Genomic DNA, 14,647 nt, shown 5'->3' with positions numbered 1-14,647 from the left:
AACAGAGAGAAGAGGACACTGAGTGGATACCCTTTACCCCACAGCTTAACTTTTTCCAGATGTAGCCAAACCAACATCACCCTCCCAAACTCCCTTCTCACAATTTACCCCTCGGAAGGTGTCCCAGAGGAGGGCGTGCATCCTCTGCCCAGGCTCTCGCTTGGGGTCAGCATAACTCAGAGCATCCTGAACTCTGACTGTTTGTAGTCAGAGGAAAGGGCTGTGGGACCCAACACTTGGCGTCTTAGATGGAGAGCATCTACTGCCAGCAATGGAAGGGAGAAATTACCTGGCAGATTTTTCATTTGAAAAACTTAATAAATTTTTAAATCTTACTCTTTCAAAAGAAGCCATAAATGGGTCAAATGATACAGAATAGTAAAATGGATGTGATATGAATTCTTTATAATTATGGAAATGGCAGCTTCCCTATTGGTTACATGAGTCATGTAACATGTAATTCCCCATCTTGGTTATTAATAATGGATACACAGTTATCATATTGTTTTAATGAACACTTCTGAAATACTTTCTGTCACTAAAAGCAAATATTTTATTGTAGGCAGATATGGTTGTAGGATTGAACTAGAATGTCCCATTATTACTACCTCTTGTTTAGTGTAAATACCGTCAAAAACAATGACAGAGAGTGATGAAGCTAATTACCAGAAGAATATATATCTATATTTGGAATTATACACAAGAGTCTTATTTTTACTATCTCCAAAATAAACACTCCTTACTCATCTGTATACAGTTCATTACATAGAGGGAATTTGGGAGTGTTTCCAAGGAAGACTACCCAAGTATCAGGCAAACAATGGTAAATCTGCCAATTTACTAGAAAAATAAACTTTCTTGCTCAAAAGGCCATGAACCATTCTACTCTGGGTCACAGAACTCACCTGATCTTAGTAAACTCAGTGCAAAGAAATGAGGCAAGCCAGTATCACCACAGCTATATAGAGTGTGTGAAACATTTAGGAAAGAGGCTCAAGTTGAGAAGAGTGTAGGACCGTTAGGGACCAAACCACCTGGTCTTGAAATTCTCAGGACAGACCTTCATATCTGGTGCTAAGCATAATGCTAGAAACGGGAACACCTCCAAATGCCAGAGAGGAGCACCTGAGCCAGGGCTCTCACCTGCCACGGGAAAAAGGGAATCTTACAGGCTCTCAAAGTTGGCATCGCTTTTGATGGATATATGGAGAAATATCTGGGAACTGTGCCCTTGGCTGCCCCTGGGGAAGGGAGATCTACAATTTATTTTGTTTTGTTTTTATCATCAAAGCCCCACATGAGCCACAAAAATATCACACAAGAACACCTGCTTGCAAAAACAAAGACCCAGATGGCACCAATGAAAGCACTTGTCTGCTGGCATCACCGGGGCAGGATAGAGACCTCCTGAGCACCTTTGGAGAGAATGGAGAAATAGCCACACCAACACAGGATGGTTCAGATGCCCTTTGACTGCACATTAGAACTTAGTTTTTCACCAGCTTAGCAAGTAGTTTTCCTCTGCACAGTGAATTGGATTCAGGGAGAGAAGAATTCAGGTTCTCTCTAACACTGTCTTTCTTACTGTTTTGAATAACTATAGTACTATCTTCCCAGTAGCACCACCCGCCCCCAACCCTTCACAGGTTTGCAACTGGATCTTCTATGTTACTGCAATGTGACGCACCCTGGCTACAGGTTCAGGATGGGGCACCTTAACTAGACTGGGCCAATCAGAGTCCATCCCTGCACACTGAATGTGGAACTGAGATAAGGCAGTTTTTCACAGGGTGGCTGAAATTGCAAAGAGGTCAAATCAGTCAATCCTGAAGGAAATCAACCCTGAATATTCACTGGAAGGACTGATGCTGAAGCTGAAGCTCTAGTACTTTGGCCACCTGATACAGAGTCGACTCACTGGAAAAGACCCTGATGCTGGGAAAGACTGAGGACAGGAGGAGAAGGGGGCAACAGAGGATGAGATGGTTGGATGGCATCACCAACTAAATGGGCATGAGTTTGAGCAAACTCGGAGACAGTGAAGAATAGGGAAGCCTGGTGTACTGCAATTCATGGGGTCACAAAAAGACACAATTTAGCAACTGAACAGCAACAACAAAACCCAAAAGTTATTGGCAAACAGAGAAGCAGAGAGATCAAGACAGCAGTAGGAGGGAATAATGAAGCTGACGCACAGAGAGAAGAAATGAAAATGCAGGAGAAAGTCCCACTGGTGATTAGAGTACCAGGCTCTAGGTGTTTCATAGGTCCTGGTCTCATCCATAAGACATCCCAGTCTCCTTCTATTAAATTCCTCATTTTGTTTAAACACATTAGAAATTTCAGTAATGTACAATCACGGACTTGAGTACTCTATCAGGTAAAGGAGAGCCTAGTTTAACAGCTGTGCCAATAATGAAATCCTCAAGCACAAAACATTTACACAAACAAGAAACTGCTCAAGAGGCAGGGAGGTCCAAAGTGAACCCACAGGGAATTTTTCTCTCTTCCATCTCTCACCATACCCTGCTTAGCCTGGGTATCAGAACTGTCTAAGATTCTAGGATTCCTTCTTCCTGGATATTTTAATCCAAATGAGACCAAGTTAAGATATACATGAAGAAAAGTTTTAAAGTGGTAAATTTAAACAAACAAAGCAGCCTAAAGTATATCAAAACATAGGAAGAGCCATTTCTCTGCTCTTGACCTAAAGGTTGGGGAATAGGGTGCAGATAGATGTGGTATTTACTGGAAGATCCACACTGATCTCCTGGTCTGATGCCTCTAGGTCATGGATCATTGGCTACTGCTATCATTAAATCAGATGGGGCTCCACCAGGGCTCATCAGTCAAATACCACTATTCTTAGACTTCTCTAGATTATTCAAGACTGTGTTTATAACCAGCTATGGCTTTCCTGGTAGCTCAGATGGTAAAGAATCGGCCTATAGTGCAGGAGACCCCAGTTCGATTCCTGGATCTGGAAGAGCCCCTGGAGAATGGATAGGCTACCCACTCTAGAATTTTTGAGCTTTCCTGGTGGCTCAGATGGTAAAGAATCCACCTGCAATGAAGGAGACCTGGGTTTGATCCTTGGGTTGGGAAGATACCCTGGAGGAGGGCATGGCAACCCACTCTAGTATTCTTGCCTGGAGAATCCCCACGGACAGAGTAGCCTGATGGGCTACAGTTCATGCGGTCACAAAGAACCAGACATGATTGAGCGACTAAGCACAGCCTGCATATTGTTTCTAGAGGAGGTCTGCCAGCTTATGCACCTAAATATGTTCTGAAATGTTTACTAGCTTTGTCTATTTTCTTTACTGTAGGTACTCAAAGAGGAAATACCTGATTTGTTAAGTTCACTTGGCACAAAACCCAGTACAGAATTAAATCCAGTAGATATTTAACAGGATTACATTAACACTCAGTTCACTTAACCTCCATTAGTACAGAATTTTCTGTCTAGATCCTACCTTTTACAATCAGGAGATTACCAGAAAAATCTTCTCCTTTAATTAAATTTATACCCAAATCACTGTAGGTTTAAAGGTATGTTTTTAAGTGCCTCTCCAAATACAACTATTTGGCTGAGGGCTTTTCGGTTTGCTTGCTCAGAACTGGTTGAGCTTTATGTCATTGACTTGATTGAGTTTAGCCAGATGCCATGCTGTCATTCTTGGCTATGTCATGGACACACCCCTTTGGGGGTCCAATAAAACCAGTGTTGAAGAGAAGTGTAACCCTCCCATCAGTGATGAAGTCCAGCCAGTGTAAACCAAAGACCCACTGCTATGAAGTACACACATGAGCTCAGATCTAGAGCTGAGAGGCAGGACGTATGGCCAAAGCCAAAGCACTGGAAACAGAAAAGAATAAAGTCCAAGTGCCCCTGTGTTAACATAAGTGTGGTCAGAGCCAGGCTAGCTTCTGCTCGGAACCAAGGCAAGTGCATGACTGCTGTAGATCTGTGGGAGCCCTCAACAGACCTCAGGAGCACAGAAACCAAGTGATCCCCAATCAGAAAGTAAAAAAAAAAACAAATGAACAAAACCACCCATTTATATGCATATTTCAATTCACCTCCTTTTCATTTTTTTCCATCAGAGATAAAAGAGCATCTAAGAGGGTCCATTTGAACAATAAGGCTAATTTTTATTGGTTACCCCTTTATCCTTATATTCCTCTGTTTAAGATGAGAAATAGTGTTTTAAACACCCTCCAAAACCCACAACAGTGTAGGTTTAAGCAACAGATTTCCTCCCCAGTGAAGGTGTGGCCAGGATAGTGGAAAAAGTTAGCCTAAGGATCAGGCTCAGCTCTTCCTAAGCTGTCTTATGCTTTCTTTTTATTAAAGCAAATGATTATTTGAAGAACACAGTCCACATTTTGGAGTAGAATCCTTCAAAACAAAGATAAAACAAACACACCCAAGATATTGAAGAAGCACACATCTTGTAAGAAACTAAATTCTTCTGCTCAGGTTGGAAAAACAAGATGGCTGATTACTTATTTTAAAAATATCAAAAGACAAGATTGGCCAAAAACAGAGAAAAAAATCCCCATAAAAGTCTTGGTTTCCATTACATTACCTATATTTGTATAAAAGCTATGTGTTGTTTTAACCAAACATCTGGTCTTTGTCCCTCATGTAGAGAATTCTGAGTTTTCTTGACATTTTGGCAAGAGGTACCACAAACCCCTGCCAGGCTAGTAAAAATCACACATTTTTCCTGCAAGGGAAAAAATGTCAATAAAAATGAAACATTAAAAAACATAAAAGCTCGACTTGGAAAGCCTTGCTGTGGAGATTCTGCTTCCTAATCAGCCTTGCACAATTGCCTTAACTTCTTTTTTAAACAGTACCACACCATATCATTTGAAAGATCTAATACTAATACTTCAAGTTTATTCAATATATTGTTCTAAAAAATGTCCTTCAGATAAAGGGACCTTGCCATTTAATCACTTTCTAGAATAAATCATATGAATTAATTTTTATAAATATTTAATGTCTATTCTTATACTGTACAAATTGACTCTTTAAGTTATTTCAACCAGAATTGAATTTCAACTGCTTTTGCTACATAAAGGAATAATCTTCATCTCACATTCACATTGGCACCTTCCAAGGCCCTGACTTTGTAATCTGTCATAGTAAAAAGCACAGAAGTAAATACAACCCTGCTACCAAAATATGACAAGCTCATTATAAGCAGCCACTCATAAATCTTGAAACAAAGGCACCAGCACATATTTAAAAAAATAATAATTTTATGTAATTTGCATAGGGATATTTTTGTTTGGAACCAAGGCAGGTATTTCTTTCTCTTTGCACACATAATACTGAAATAAATTATTCAGAAATACCACTACCTACCTCTAAAGAGGGCCAGAAATTGGTTAACAAATGGTTGCAAAATACTCTGTAAACATAAAATGCAAAATAAGACTATAATGGCCATCAATTCTTCTGCACAACATAACAACTGGATTATGCTTAGAGAGAAAGGAAGGAATAAACTGGAAAAAGGCAAGTGTCTGGGAAGTAAATGGCTGGGTTGAGGGTAAGGAGAAGGGCTCTGTAATGAGGTTCCTCTGGATATTAAAATTCATCACCTCTTTGATAGATCTTGCCATGGCCTCAGGGAGACCTTCTATATAAAGATTTAAATAAAAACATACAGCCCATGGCACAAAAACAGCCTCTTAAAATGTTTTACTTGGGGTTCAGATAAACCAGAGCCTTACAAAGTCCTAAACCCAGTCAAGTTGGCTCAGTTCCTGATTGGCGGAAATGGTTTGTCCTCCATTTAGCTGCCTGACAGAGGGGCTTTCCTGACAGCCCAGTTGTAAAGAATCTGCCTGAAATGCAGGAGACAGATGCAGTTTCAATCTCTGTGTCTGGAAGATCCCCTGGAGAAGAGAATGGCAACCTACCCCAGCACGCATGCACGAACTGCCTACCAGAGGTTAGGATGCAGCTAGTGGGTATAGACAAATACTGTGCAATCAGAATACTCTTTCCTGTGCTCAGCCAATGGGCCTAAGAAGTCTCCCTGGCGAGAAACATCGTCAGGAAGTTCTCCTCGGGGCAGTGCACTCCCCTTTCCTACCCTTCCTAGTGTTGGTGCCCATCAATGTGCCAGGATCCATCAGGATATATTTAACTTACCAAACTAAATGCTCCACTACAACAGAATAAACCTAAACTCACATTCAACCTACCCATGCCTGACTATCCACGTAAAGGTCTCAGTCTGCGAAAGTCTTCGATGTAAATCCTCAACAAGACAAGGTGAAGATGTTATGATTTCAGAATAAGCACAAATTTAAGGTCTAAAAATGTGTAAGTCTTAGTAAAGAGAAAATTCTGGTCGGTGGGCAAAACAGGAAAAAATAATTACCAAGCAACTTCAGTTTTAACTCCTATTTCCAATACTAATGAAACATTTACTCATTTATTTAGAAATAAAATTTCCTGAGCATCTGTGAGATAAACAAAAATACCCCTGTGATCTGCACAAGCAAGGTCCTGCCCTCACACAGCTGACAGAGGAGCGGAAGAGGAAACGAGGGAAGAGGACGCGTCAAAGAGAAGAGCCATGATGGAAGAACAAAGGCCATTGATTGGAGTGTGAAGTCAGAAGAGACTTCTCCTGACACAGGATGCCTCAGCTGGAACCCAAACAATGAATCAGTGTAAGGAGAGGCAAGTGGGCGCATAACCCATGCACAGGAAAACCATGGGCAGAGGCCTAGAGGCAAGAGAAAGCTCATCTCTTTGGAAGAATAGAAAGAAGTCTGTCATAAGACAGAGTTACTAGGAACTTAATGAGAGAGAGTGCTGGAGAAATAAGCAGGAAACAGATCCTAAAAAATGGACTTAGGGATTCCAAGGGAATCCCTAGGGATTCCACTGAAAGGTATTAAGGAAGATATCATAAATATATTGTATTTTATAAAAATTTTTCTGAGTGTATGGTGGAGCAAGGACTGGAGAGGATCAAGACAAAGGTCTAGACAAAAGAAAATGAACTGAGTTACAAGCAATACAGACGGAGAGAAGTGAACAGAGGTAAGAGCTATTTAGAAGTCAGAGGAAAACAGACTTGACTGGGCAGACCAGCATAGGGAGTAAGTGTTCAGGCAGCTTGGGTTCAAATCCTGGATATTCCACTTATAGGGCAAGTTACTTACTCTTTCTGCATCTTAGCTTCCCTTTCATAGAGGATGAACAATGATGGTCCCTGCTCGTGGAGTTACTATGAAGGATAAACAAACTAATTCACAAAGTGCTGTACTTTAATAGGACAGTTCCTGGCACATGACTAGTAAGTGGCCAAAGATATAGACCATTATTATTGAGTGCAATAGCTCAAAACTAGAAACAATGCAATTGTTCATTAACAATAGAATATGATGCTGAAGAAAAGAGGAGGAAGTAGCCAAGGATCTCACAAAGGATTTTGACTTGGATAAATCGGTGGATGACTGTACCCGTTATCTATTTACTGTCTCTCAGGTCCTGATCCACCCTTTGTTCCTTCACTAATAATGGAGATGAACCCAGTCAGCATTTCCCCTTGGCAGCTGGCACAGTGCTTTCCCAGTGGAAGGCACTCGAGAGATACTGCAGGAGGAAGGATTTCTCTTCATGGTTCCGGTTTGCTTCTTTGAGGTCCTACACATAGACTGTGCCAGAAATCCGTGCAACAGACATCCATTAGCATTCACCCCCATCAAACTGCAGAAGCAGATTCTATGTGAGTCTCAGAAATGTCCCACAAGTTGCCTTCCCAGCACTGGCCCATCTGCACCACAGAAGAGTGTCTCACACCTGTGATGGACAGCCGCTGGCCCGCGGTGACCCAGCAGACACTTCTTCACCATCGACACCTTCTCCCAGTACAGCCTGAATTTCAGTTTGTCCTCTCCTTGGATTTTCTCCCTTGGCCCTCATGTATTCCTTACCCCTTTAGTTAATCTCCTAGTACAATTAATAATTCCTTATATGAACCATTTCCTATTCAAATCACTGTGTGCTTTCTACCTTCTGATCGGACCCTGACCAATACTGTAACTATTCAATGAAATGGAAAACAGGAGGAGAGACAGGTTATTGAACAGATAAATTCCATTTTGGACATACTGGACTTGAGATGCTTGTGGGAATCCCAACAGCACTGTCTGGTAGGAAGCTGAGTATCCGGGGTTTCCAAAGCTTAGGACAAGTATCCGGGATGAAGAGAGATGCTTAGAAGGGAATAGCCTTAAGGTCTCTAAAATCTTAGTAAATGAAGCATGTGTGTAAATGTCACATGTCGGGGAGACAGATTTTATTTTGTATGCTTGTGTGTCTCATTAAGAATCCCTAACTGTGCTATGTATATGGCAGCACATTTCATCAAAAGATTTATAGTCATTTTGTACTGCGTATGTTAGGCAATGTTGTTTTATATCTGTTAACATTTTCCAAGCTAACAGAAGATGTAGTTGAAAAGAGCCAAGCCCTATATTAATAAGATTAGAACTCTAATTACACTCCAAACTTGGAAGTTTAAAATATGGTTGAGGCTAGTGGGTAATTAATCATATCAGCTACTCTGGATACTGACTTCAGCCAGAAAAATCAGTGGATGTGCCAAAACCCCAAAGAGCAGCACTGAAAACTGGTCAACTGCTCAAGGCTGAAACAACTACAGACAAGCATGTTTTGAAAGAGACCCAGGCTGGTTCATTCTGCCTTTTCCAGGGTCAGAGCTCAGCCGACAAAACTTGTTCCTTGCTTCACCCACTTAAAAGTTTGGAGCTACTGACCACAAAAAAAAAAAAAGGAAGTTCCATCAGCAGTTTACAAAGGAACAATTTGGAAGAGAAATGTATAAAATCCTCAGGGAAATTAAACCCAATAATCCAATAACAGCATTACAAAATTAACATTAGACTATGAATTGAATTAATTGCCTCCTACTGTGGGGATTCTTGGCTACCCAGAGTCTGAAACAAATGAGACCAACGATGTCAACTGCCATAAGAGAGACCAGAGGAAAGTATAATCTTGGGGTAACCAAGAGTTTGTCACACAATTGTCTTTCAACTTTCTGATTTATCCTGGTGATCTTTAATATGGAGAAAGGTCTTCACCTCTGCCCAACTCATACCTCAGATTATGGTAGATGAGCGAGAGAAGCTAGGGGTATTTTTTTTTTGGTTGCACTGGGTCTTCTCTGAAGAGTGGGGGCTACTCTTCATTACGTTGCACAGGCTTCTCATCGTGATGGCTTCTCTTGTCGAGGAACGTAGGCTCCAGGTGTGCGGGGTCAGGAGTTGCAGCACACGGCCTCAGTAGTTGTGGCACAAAGGCGTATTTGCCCCCTGCTTCCCCTGCCCGCCCCCAACCCCCAGCATGTGGCATCCTCCCAGACCAGGGATTGAACCCACGTTCCCTGCATTGGCAGGTGGACTCCCATTCACTGTGCCACCAGGAAAGTCCCAAGATAGTACAATTCTTGACATAAAAGGTGGATTTTTATGACTTGCTTTTTTGGGAATTCACCTCTAAGTGCCTGTATCTAGAAGTAGCTGGAGTGTTAGAAACAGATCACCCTTAAGGTCTTTTTCTCCTAAGAGGGCTAAATGGACAGGGGAAACAGGTAATGATTTCTCTAGAATCTAGGCAGGAATATAGGCAGTCCGGTGATAAGGCAGACCTTTAAGAATACCAGTCAGCTGTTCTGAAAGAGACTTGCTTTGGCATTTCAGTAAATAAGCATTTATTTCTGTAAATTCTTTTCTTATGCCATGATGTCAGTGAGCCTGTGGCAGGGCAAGATTACCTAAACAGCATAGGTCAGGGAACAACAAAATTAGCATGTGTGTGATTTACCAGTCCTCTGCCAGCATTCTTTAAGGGGTTTGAGGTGGAAGGTAGGATGTGGCATCATCATAGAAATAAAATCCTGGTGATTTACACAGTTTTGCCAAATAAAGCCCTCAGGGCAGATGCAAAAGGCCTTGAACTGCCTCCAGCCTCTCCCGAGACAGCCAGTTTGTCAAAATGCCTATGGCTTGGTCTTATGCACACCCTTCAGGTTACAGCTGACATTTACTCCTGAAGCTTTTTAATAACAAAGCAGCATTTTACAAAAAGTTAATTAATGGCATTTTATTTCAGTCTTATGTGATTTGGAATTCTTTTCACACTCTTAATTTTGTCTGACATTTTGAAAATACTATGCCTAACTCTTTTGTGTGAATAAAAAATTTTTTTCAAACATAGCTAACACATATTGAACACTTTTCCTTTCTCCCAAGAATTGACGCAAACACCAAAGACAAAATAGTTCTTTTTTGAGCTCAGAGAAATGAAGCATTCAGTTTGTTTGGAATCTTAATGATGATGGCCCCAAACTTATCTAATTAAATACTCCTTCATGATGAAGGAAATTATTTTCAAAGTTAATGAATTTGCAAGCAGAAATGTTGCTGTCTTCCTAGAATGAATTACTCACATTCCTCACATACATATTTCAGTTAAACACTAATTAATGTTGGTGTTTAAAACACGTGGGATTGATTTCCCAATGAAAGCAAACTTTGTTTTTAGACAGTATAAAAAGACCACAATTTCCTTTTGTATAGACATCAGGCTGCACATATAAACTTAATTCTAGATTTTGGACAAAATGGAAATTATTTCATTAAAACGATTCATTTTATTGATGTTAGCCACTTCAAGCTTGTTAACATCAAACATCTTCTGCACAGACGAATCAAGGATGCCCAATCTTTACAGCAAAAAGAATTATGACAAATATTCCGAGGTAAGTTTTTTAACTCTGTCTAACATGACTAGCATTCACCATTGAATATTTGTTCTGAGTCTAGTGCTTTTGTAAAGAGTAAGGAATAAGTTTGTGGTTTGCTTTTTGTCACACTTCAGCCCATCCAGGGCAGTGTATTGATGTAACTTGTATTTTGTAGCAAAACTGCACACAGCCTGGTCTCATGACCGTTTTAGTGCAGAGTATGATACTTAGCAAGGATAAGGTGCATTAATAATTGTCAATTGACTCAGAAGTGCACAGTTGAAGTAAAGAATTGCAGAAATAAGTACTGGTTATATTTCAGCTGAACATTTAAATTATATTTCTATATCTAAGAAAAATGTTTACTCCTAAATGGTGGAATTCCACTTTTTTTTATTTTCTTCTCTATGCCTTCATGTAAATTCCTGCATTTGCTAAAATAAGTAGGTATTATTTTCTACAATAAGAAAAGTTACTTTAAAATCTTCATATGGACAAACTTTCATGGCCAAACTAAATCTAATTAAATATTTGCTGTATTTTAAATGGTTCCTTTAAAGTTGGTATGGTCATGCTGTAGTAACCCACAAACCAATCAGTGTTTTACTAATGTAATTTACATACTAATAAAATATAATCAGTTTCTTGAAACATGTTTTTAGGTAAAAAAGAAGTCTCTGCCAATTGTACCCCAGAACTTGGCTAGTATGGGCCCACCACTTTGACTTTTAAAGATGAGGGAAACAAGAGACATGGAGAGGCAGTGGAAAATGTCTCTAAAAGCAATATATAAAAACATATGAAATATTTTATAAACAAAATGAAGCAAAAACTGAAGGAGGGATAGTTACGGAGTTTGGGATTGACAAGTACACACTGCTATCTCTAAAACGGATAACAACAAGGACCCACTGTACAGCATAGGGAACTCGGCTCAATATTATATAACAATCTAAATGGGAAAAGAATTTGAAAAAGAATAGATACATGTATATGTATAACTGAACCACTTTGCTATACACCTGAAACTGTCACAACATTGTTAATCAACTATACTCCAATAGAAAATAAAGTTAAAAAAAAATAACCACAGTAAAATAAAATTTCACTTCAATATTTCATTATGTTCCTGCTCCTCGAATACATTGCTGCACTCACTATATATATTAATATTTTATAGTTGTCTTATAGTAGTCCAGGGATGGAGAAACTAGATTGCTTTATATAAAAAGAAGCTTAATATAAATTATCTATTTTAAAAATTTTAAAAATTCTGTACATGAAAGCACAAACTTTGTTCACAGCTTTAACATTTCTACCAATTAAAGTCTGGATTTAACATAATTTAATAATTTAAACTATTGCTTACAATAGTTTAAATTTATTAGTAAATTAAATAATTTACTATAATTTACTAATAAATTATTTAATGGTTATTTCTAATTATAGCCTAGAGGAGATCTAGGCTGGGAGAAAGAAAGAAGTCTTACTTTTGAAGAAGTAAAAGATTGGGCTCCAAAAATTAAGATGAATAAACCTGTAGTCAACAAAATGCCACCCTCTGCAGCCAACCTGCCACTGAGATTTGGGAGGAACATGGAAGAAGAAAGGAGCACTAGGGCGATGGCCCACCTGCCTCTGAGACTCGGAAAAAATAGAGAGGACAGCCTCTCCAGATGGGTCCCAAATCTGCCCCAGAGGTTTGGAAGAACAACAACAGCCAAAAGCATTACCAAGACCCTGAGTAATTTGCTCCAGCAGTCCATGCATTCACCATCTACCAATGGGCTACTCTACTCCATGACCTGCCAGCCCCAAGAAATCCAGAATCCTGGTCAAAAGAACCTAAGGTAAATACTTGAATGCCAATTAAATGCACATGCAGTTAGCAGAGCTAGTCTAGAAACTTTTAAAATGCTTACATTTTTTCAAAAGAAGTTTCTAAGAGAGTTTTTACGTTTCTTAGGACTTCCTTGGTAGTCCAGTGGTTAAGAATCCACCTTCCAATGCAGGGGATGAAGGCTCCATCCCATCTTCACTAAGATCCCACGTGCCGGAGGGCAAGTAAGCCCAGGCACCGCAACTACTGAGCCTGCCTGCTCTAGATCCCGTGCTCCCCCTGCCTTGAGCTGCAACTAGAGAAAGCCTGCATGCTGCAACAAAGACCCAGCACAGCTAAAAAAAACTTTTTAAAGAGAGAGAAAAGAAAAAAGCTAAGTTTGTAAGAAGGAAAAGGCACAGGGAAATGAACACCTATAAATTGAGAGGGTCATTTCCTATGGCTCAGATGGTAAAGAATCTGCCTGCAATGCAGGAAACGGGGTTCAATCCCTGGGTCAGGAAGACCCTCAGGAGAAGGAAATGGCAACCCACTCCAGTATTCTTGCCTGGAGAATCCCATGGACAGGGGAGCCTGGCGGGCTACAGTCCATGGGGTCACAAAGAGTTGGACACGACAAAGTGACTAACACATACACACACTGATATTAAGTCATGAGTTAGCTTCCCCTAAACCACATATGGGTATCCCTCACATTTCTCTACAGCCACACTCTAAGCAGTAACAGGCAGTGATAGAATGAGGAATTCATGCCTATGAGGTATCGTCCAACATTTGACTTCTCTAACATGAAAGCTCCCCGTGAGGGAGTTGTCTGCAAGTACAAAGGACACTATTTCAAAAACCCAGGTTTCAAATTCAGATCTTCTTCCTCAACTTTAAATCAAAATTTCTTTTTCCAGAATCTCATGTTATAAATAATTCCTGTTATTATAATTATTCTTTGTATTGATATGTATTTATTGAATATCTACTAGTACAAATCCTAGCATAAACTACTATAAGAAGTTCAAAATTTTAATAAGCTACCTACATATTATTTTCTAGTAGAGCAAATGTTAAAAAAAATGTTTTATATAAAACAACATGACTCTACTGGTAGAGTTTGGCAATGAATCAGATGTCAGGAGTTGGGTGGCAACGAGGGAGAGAGATGAGTCCATGGTTAAGATTGTCATTCTAAGTGCTCATTACAAATTCAGGATCCCATCAATGTCTCACTCATTTCAAGTGCTGCACAATTCAACTCAGGTATAATTAGGCAATTGGGATCATGGCCTGCATTTGTATGTTTTCACATGCTATTGCTGTGATGGATGAGAACATTTTGCGCTGCTTACATTTTAGGAGACGGGGATTCCAGAAAATAGATGATGCAGAATTGAAACAAGAAAAATAAGAAATCTGGAGCCTGTCCCTAAAGACGACTTAAAGCTGTAGCCTGTAATCTGCAAAGAAATCTATGGTGAAGACAAAGAATGAAGTCACTGTTCTCTTGTAATAAATTATCATTCACAGCAAGTTTTCCTTCTTAGTACAGCTAATATCGTGAAAAGTTAAAAAATGTAAAAAATACTGTAATGTAAAGATGAAATAATTTTGTCTAAATAAAAAGAGCATTGCATACACTTAAGAAGCCTTTGGTAATGGGGAGAAGAGAAGAGGAGAGATGGACTTAAGCCACACCATCTTATGAATACAGTTACCCTTAAGTAAAAATTTAAACAGAGGAGCAGCCTGGCAAATTTTACAATGAATATTAAATTATTTAACATAATAACATGTTTGACAATTAAATGAACATGAATAATAAACCATTTCCCAATATTTTTATACACCTACTTTTTCATTGTATCAGCTGTTAGTAAATACATGATAGATTGAAAATCTTTTTAAAAAACAGATAAAAGAAAAAAGCAATTATTACACATCTCTTTAAGTGTCTCTTCTATCCATAACTGAAAATTTGCCTTCTGGTATGTTTTTTCCTCCTCAT

The 14,647-nt window shown here is 39.4% G+C and overlaps 1 protein-coding gene across 1 annotated transcript; it reads left to right on the top strand.

Moving 5' to 3' along the window:
* Window positions 1–10,630: 10,630 nt before the first annotated feature.
* On the top strand, window positions 10,631–14,444 carry NPVF (neuropeptide VF precursor). Its single transcript, XM_005902883.2, has 3 exons — window positions 10,631–10,826; window positions 12,261–12,661; window positions 13,999–14,444. The coding sequence occupies exons 1-3, from the start codon at window positions 10,689–10,691 to the stop codon at window positions 14,048–14,050; spliced, it is 591 nt and encodes a 196-aa protein (XP_005902945.1). The 5' UTR covers window positions 10,631–10,688; the 3' UTR covers window positions 14,051–14,444.
* The last annotated feature ends 203 nt before the right edge of the window (window positions 14,445–14,647 follow it).

This window comes from Bos mutus, chromosome 4 (genome assembly GCF_027580195.1).
Source record: "Bos mutus isolate GX-2022 chromosome 4, NWIPB_WYAK_1.1, whole genome shotgun sequence".
In the NCBI taxonomy this organism is placed as follows: Eukaryota; Metazoa; Chordata; class Mammalia; order Artiodactyla; family Bovidae; genus Bos; species Bos mutus.
This window is presented reverse-complemented; position numbering and strand designations above follow the sequence as displayed.

Bases quoted from the DNA above. Each gene is read 5' to 3' on its own strand.
- NPVF (XM_005902883.2), top strand. From the start codon at position 10,689: ATGGAAATTATTTCATTAAAACGATTCATTTTATTGATGTTAGCCACT. The intron at 10,827-12,260 runs GTAAGTTTTTTA...TTCTAATTATAG, and splicing joins ATTATGACAAATATTCCGAG to CCTAGAGGAGATCTAGGCTG. The intron at 12,662-13,998 runs GTAAATACTTGA...CTTACATTTTAG, and splicing joins CCTGGTCAAAAGAACCTAAG to GAGACGGGGATTCCAGAAAA.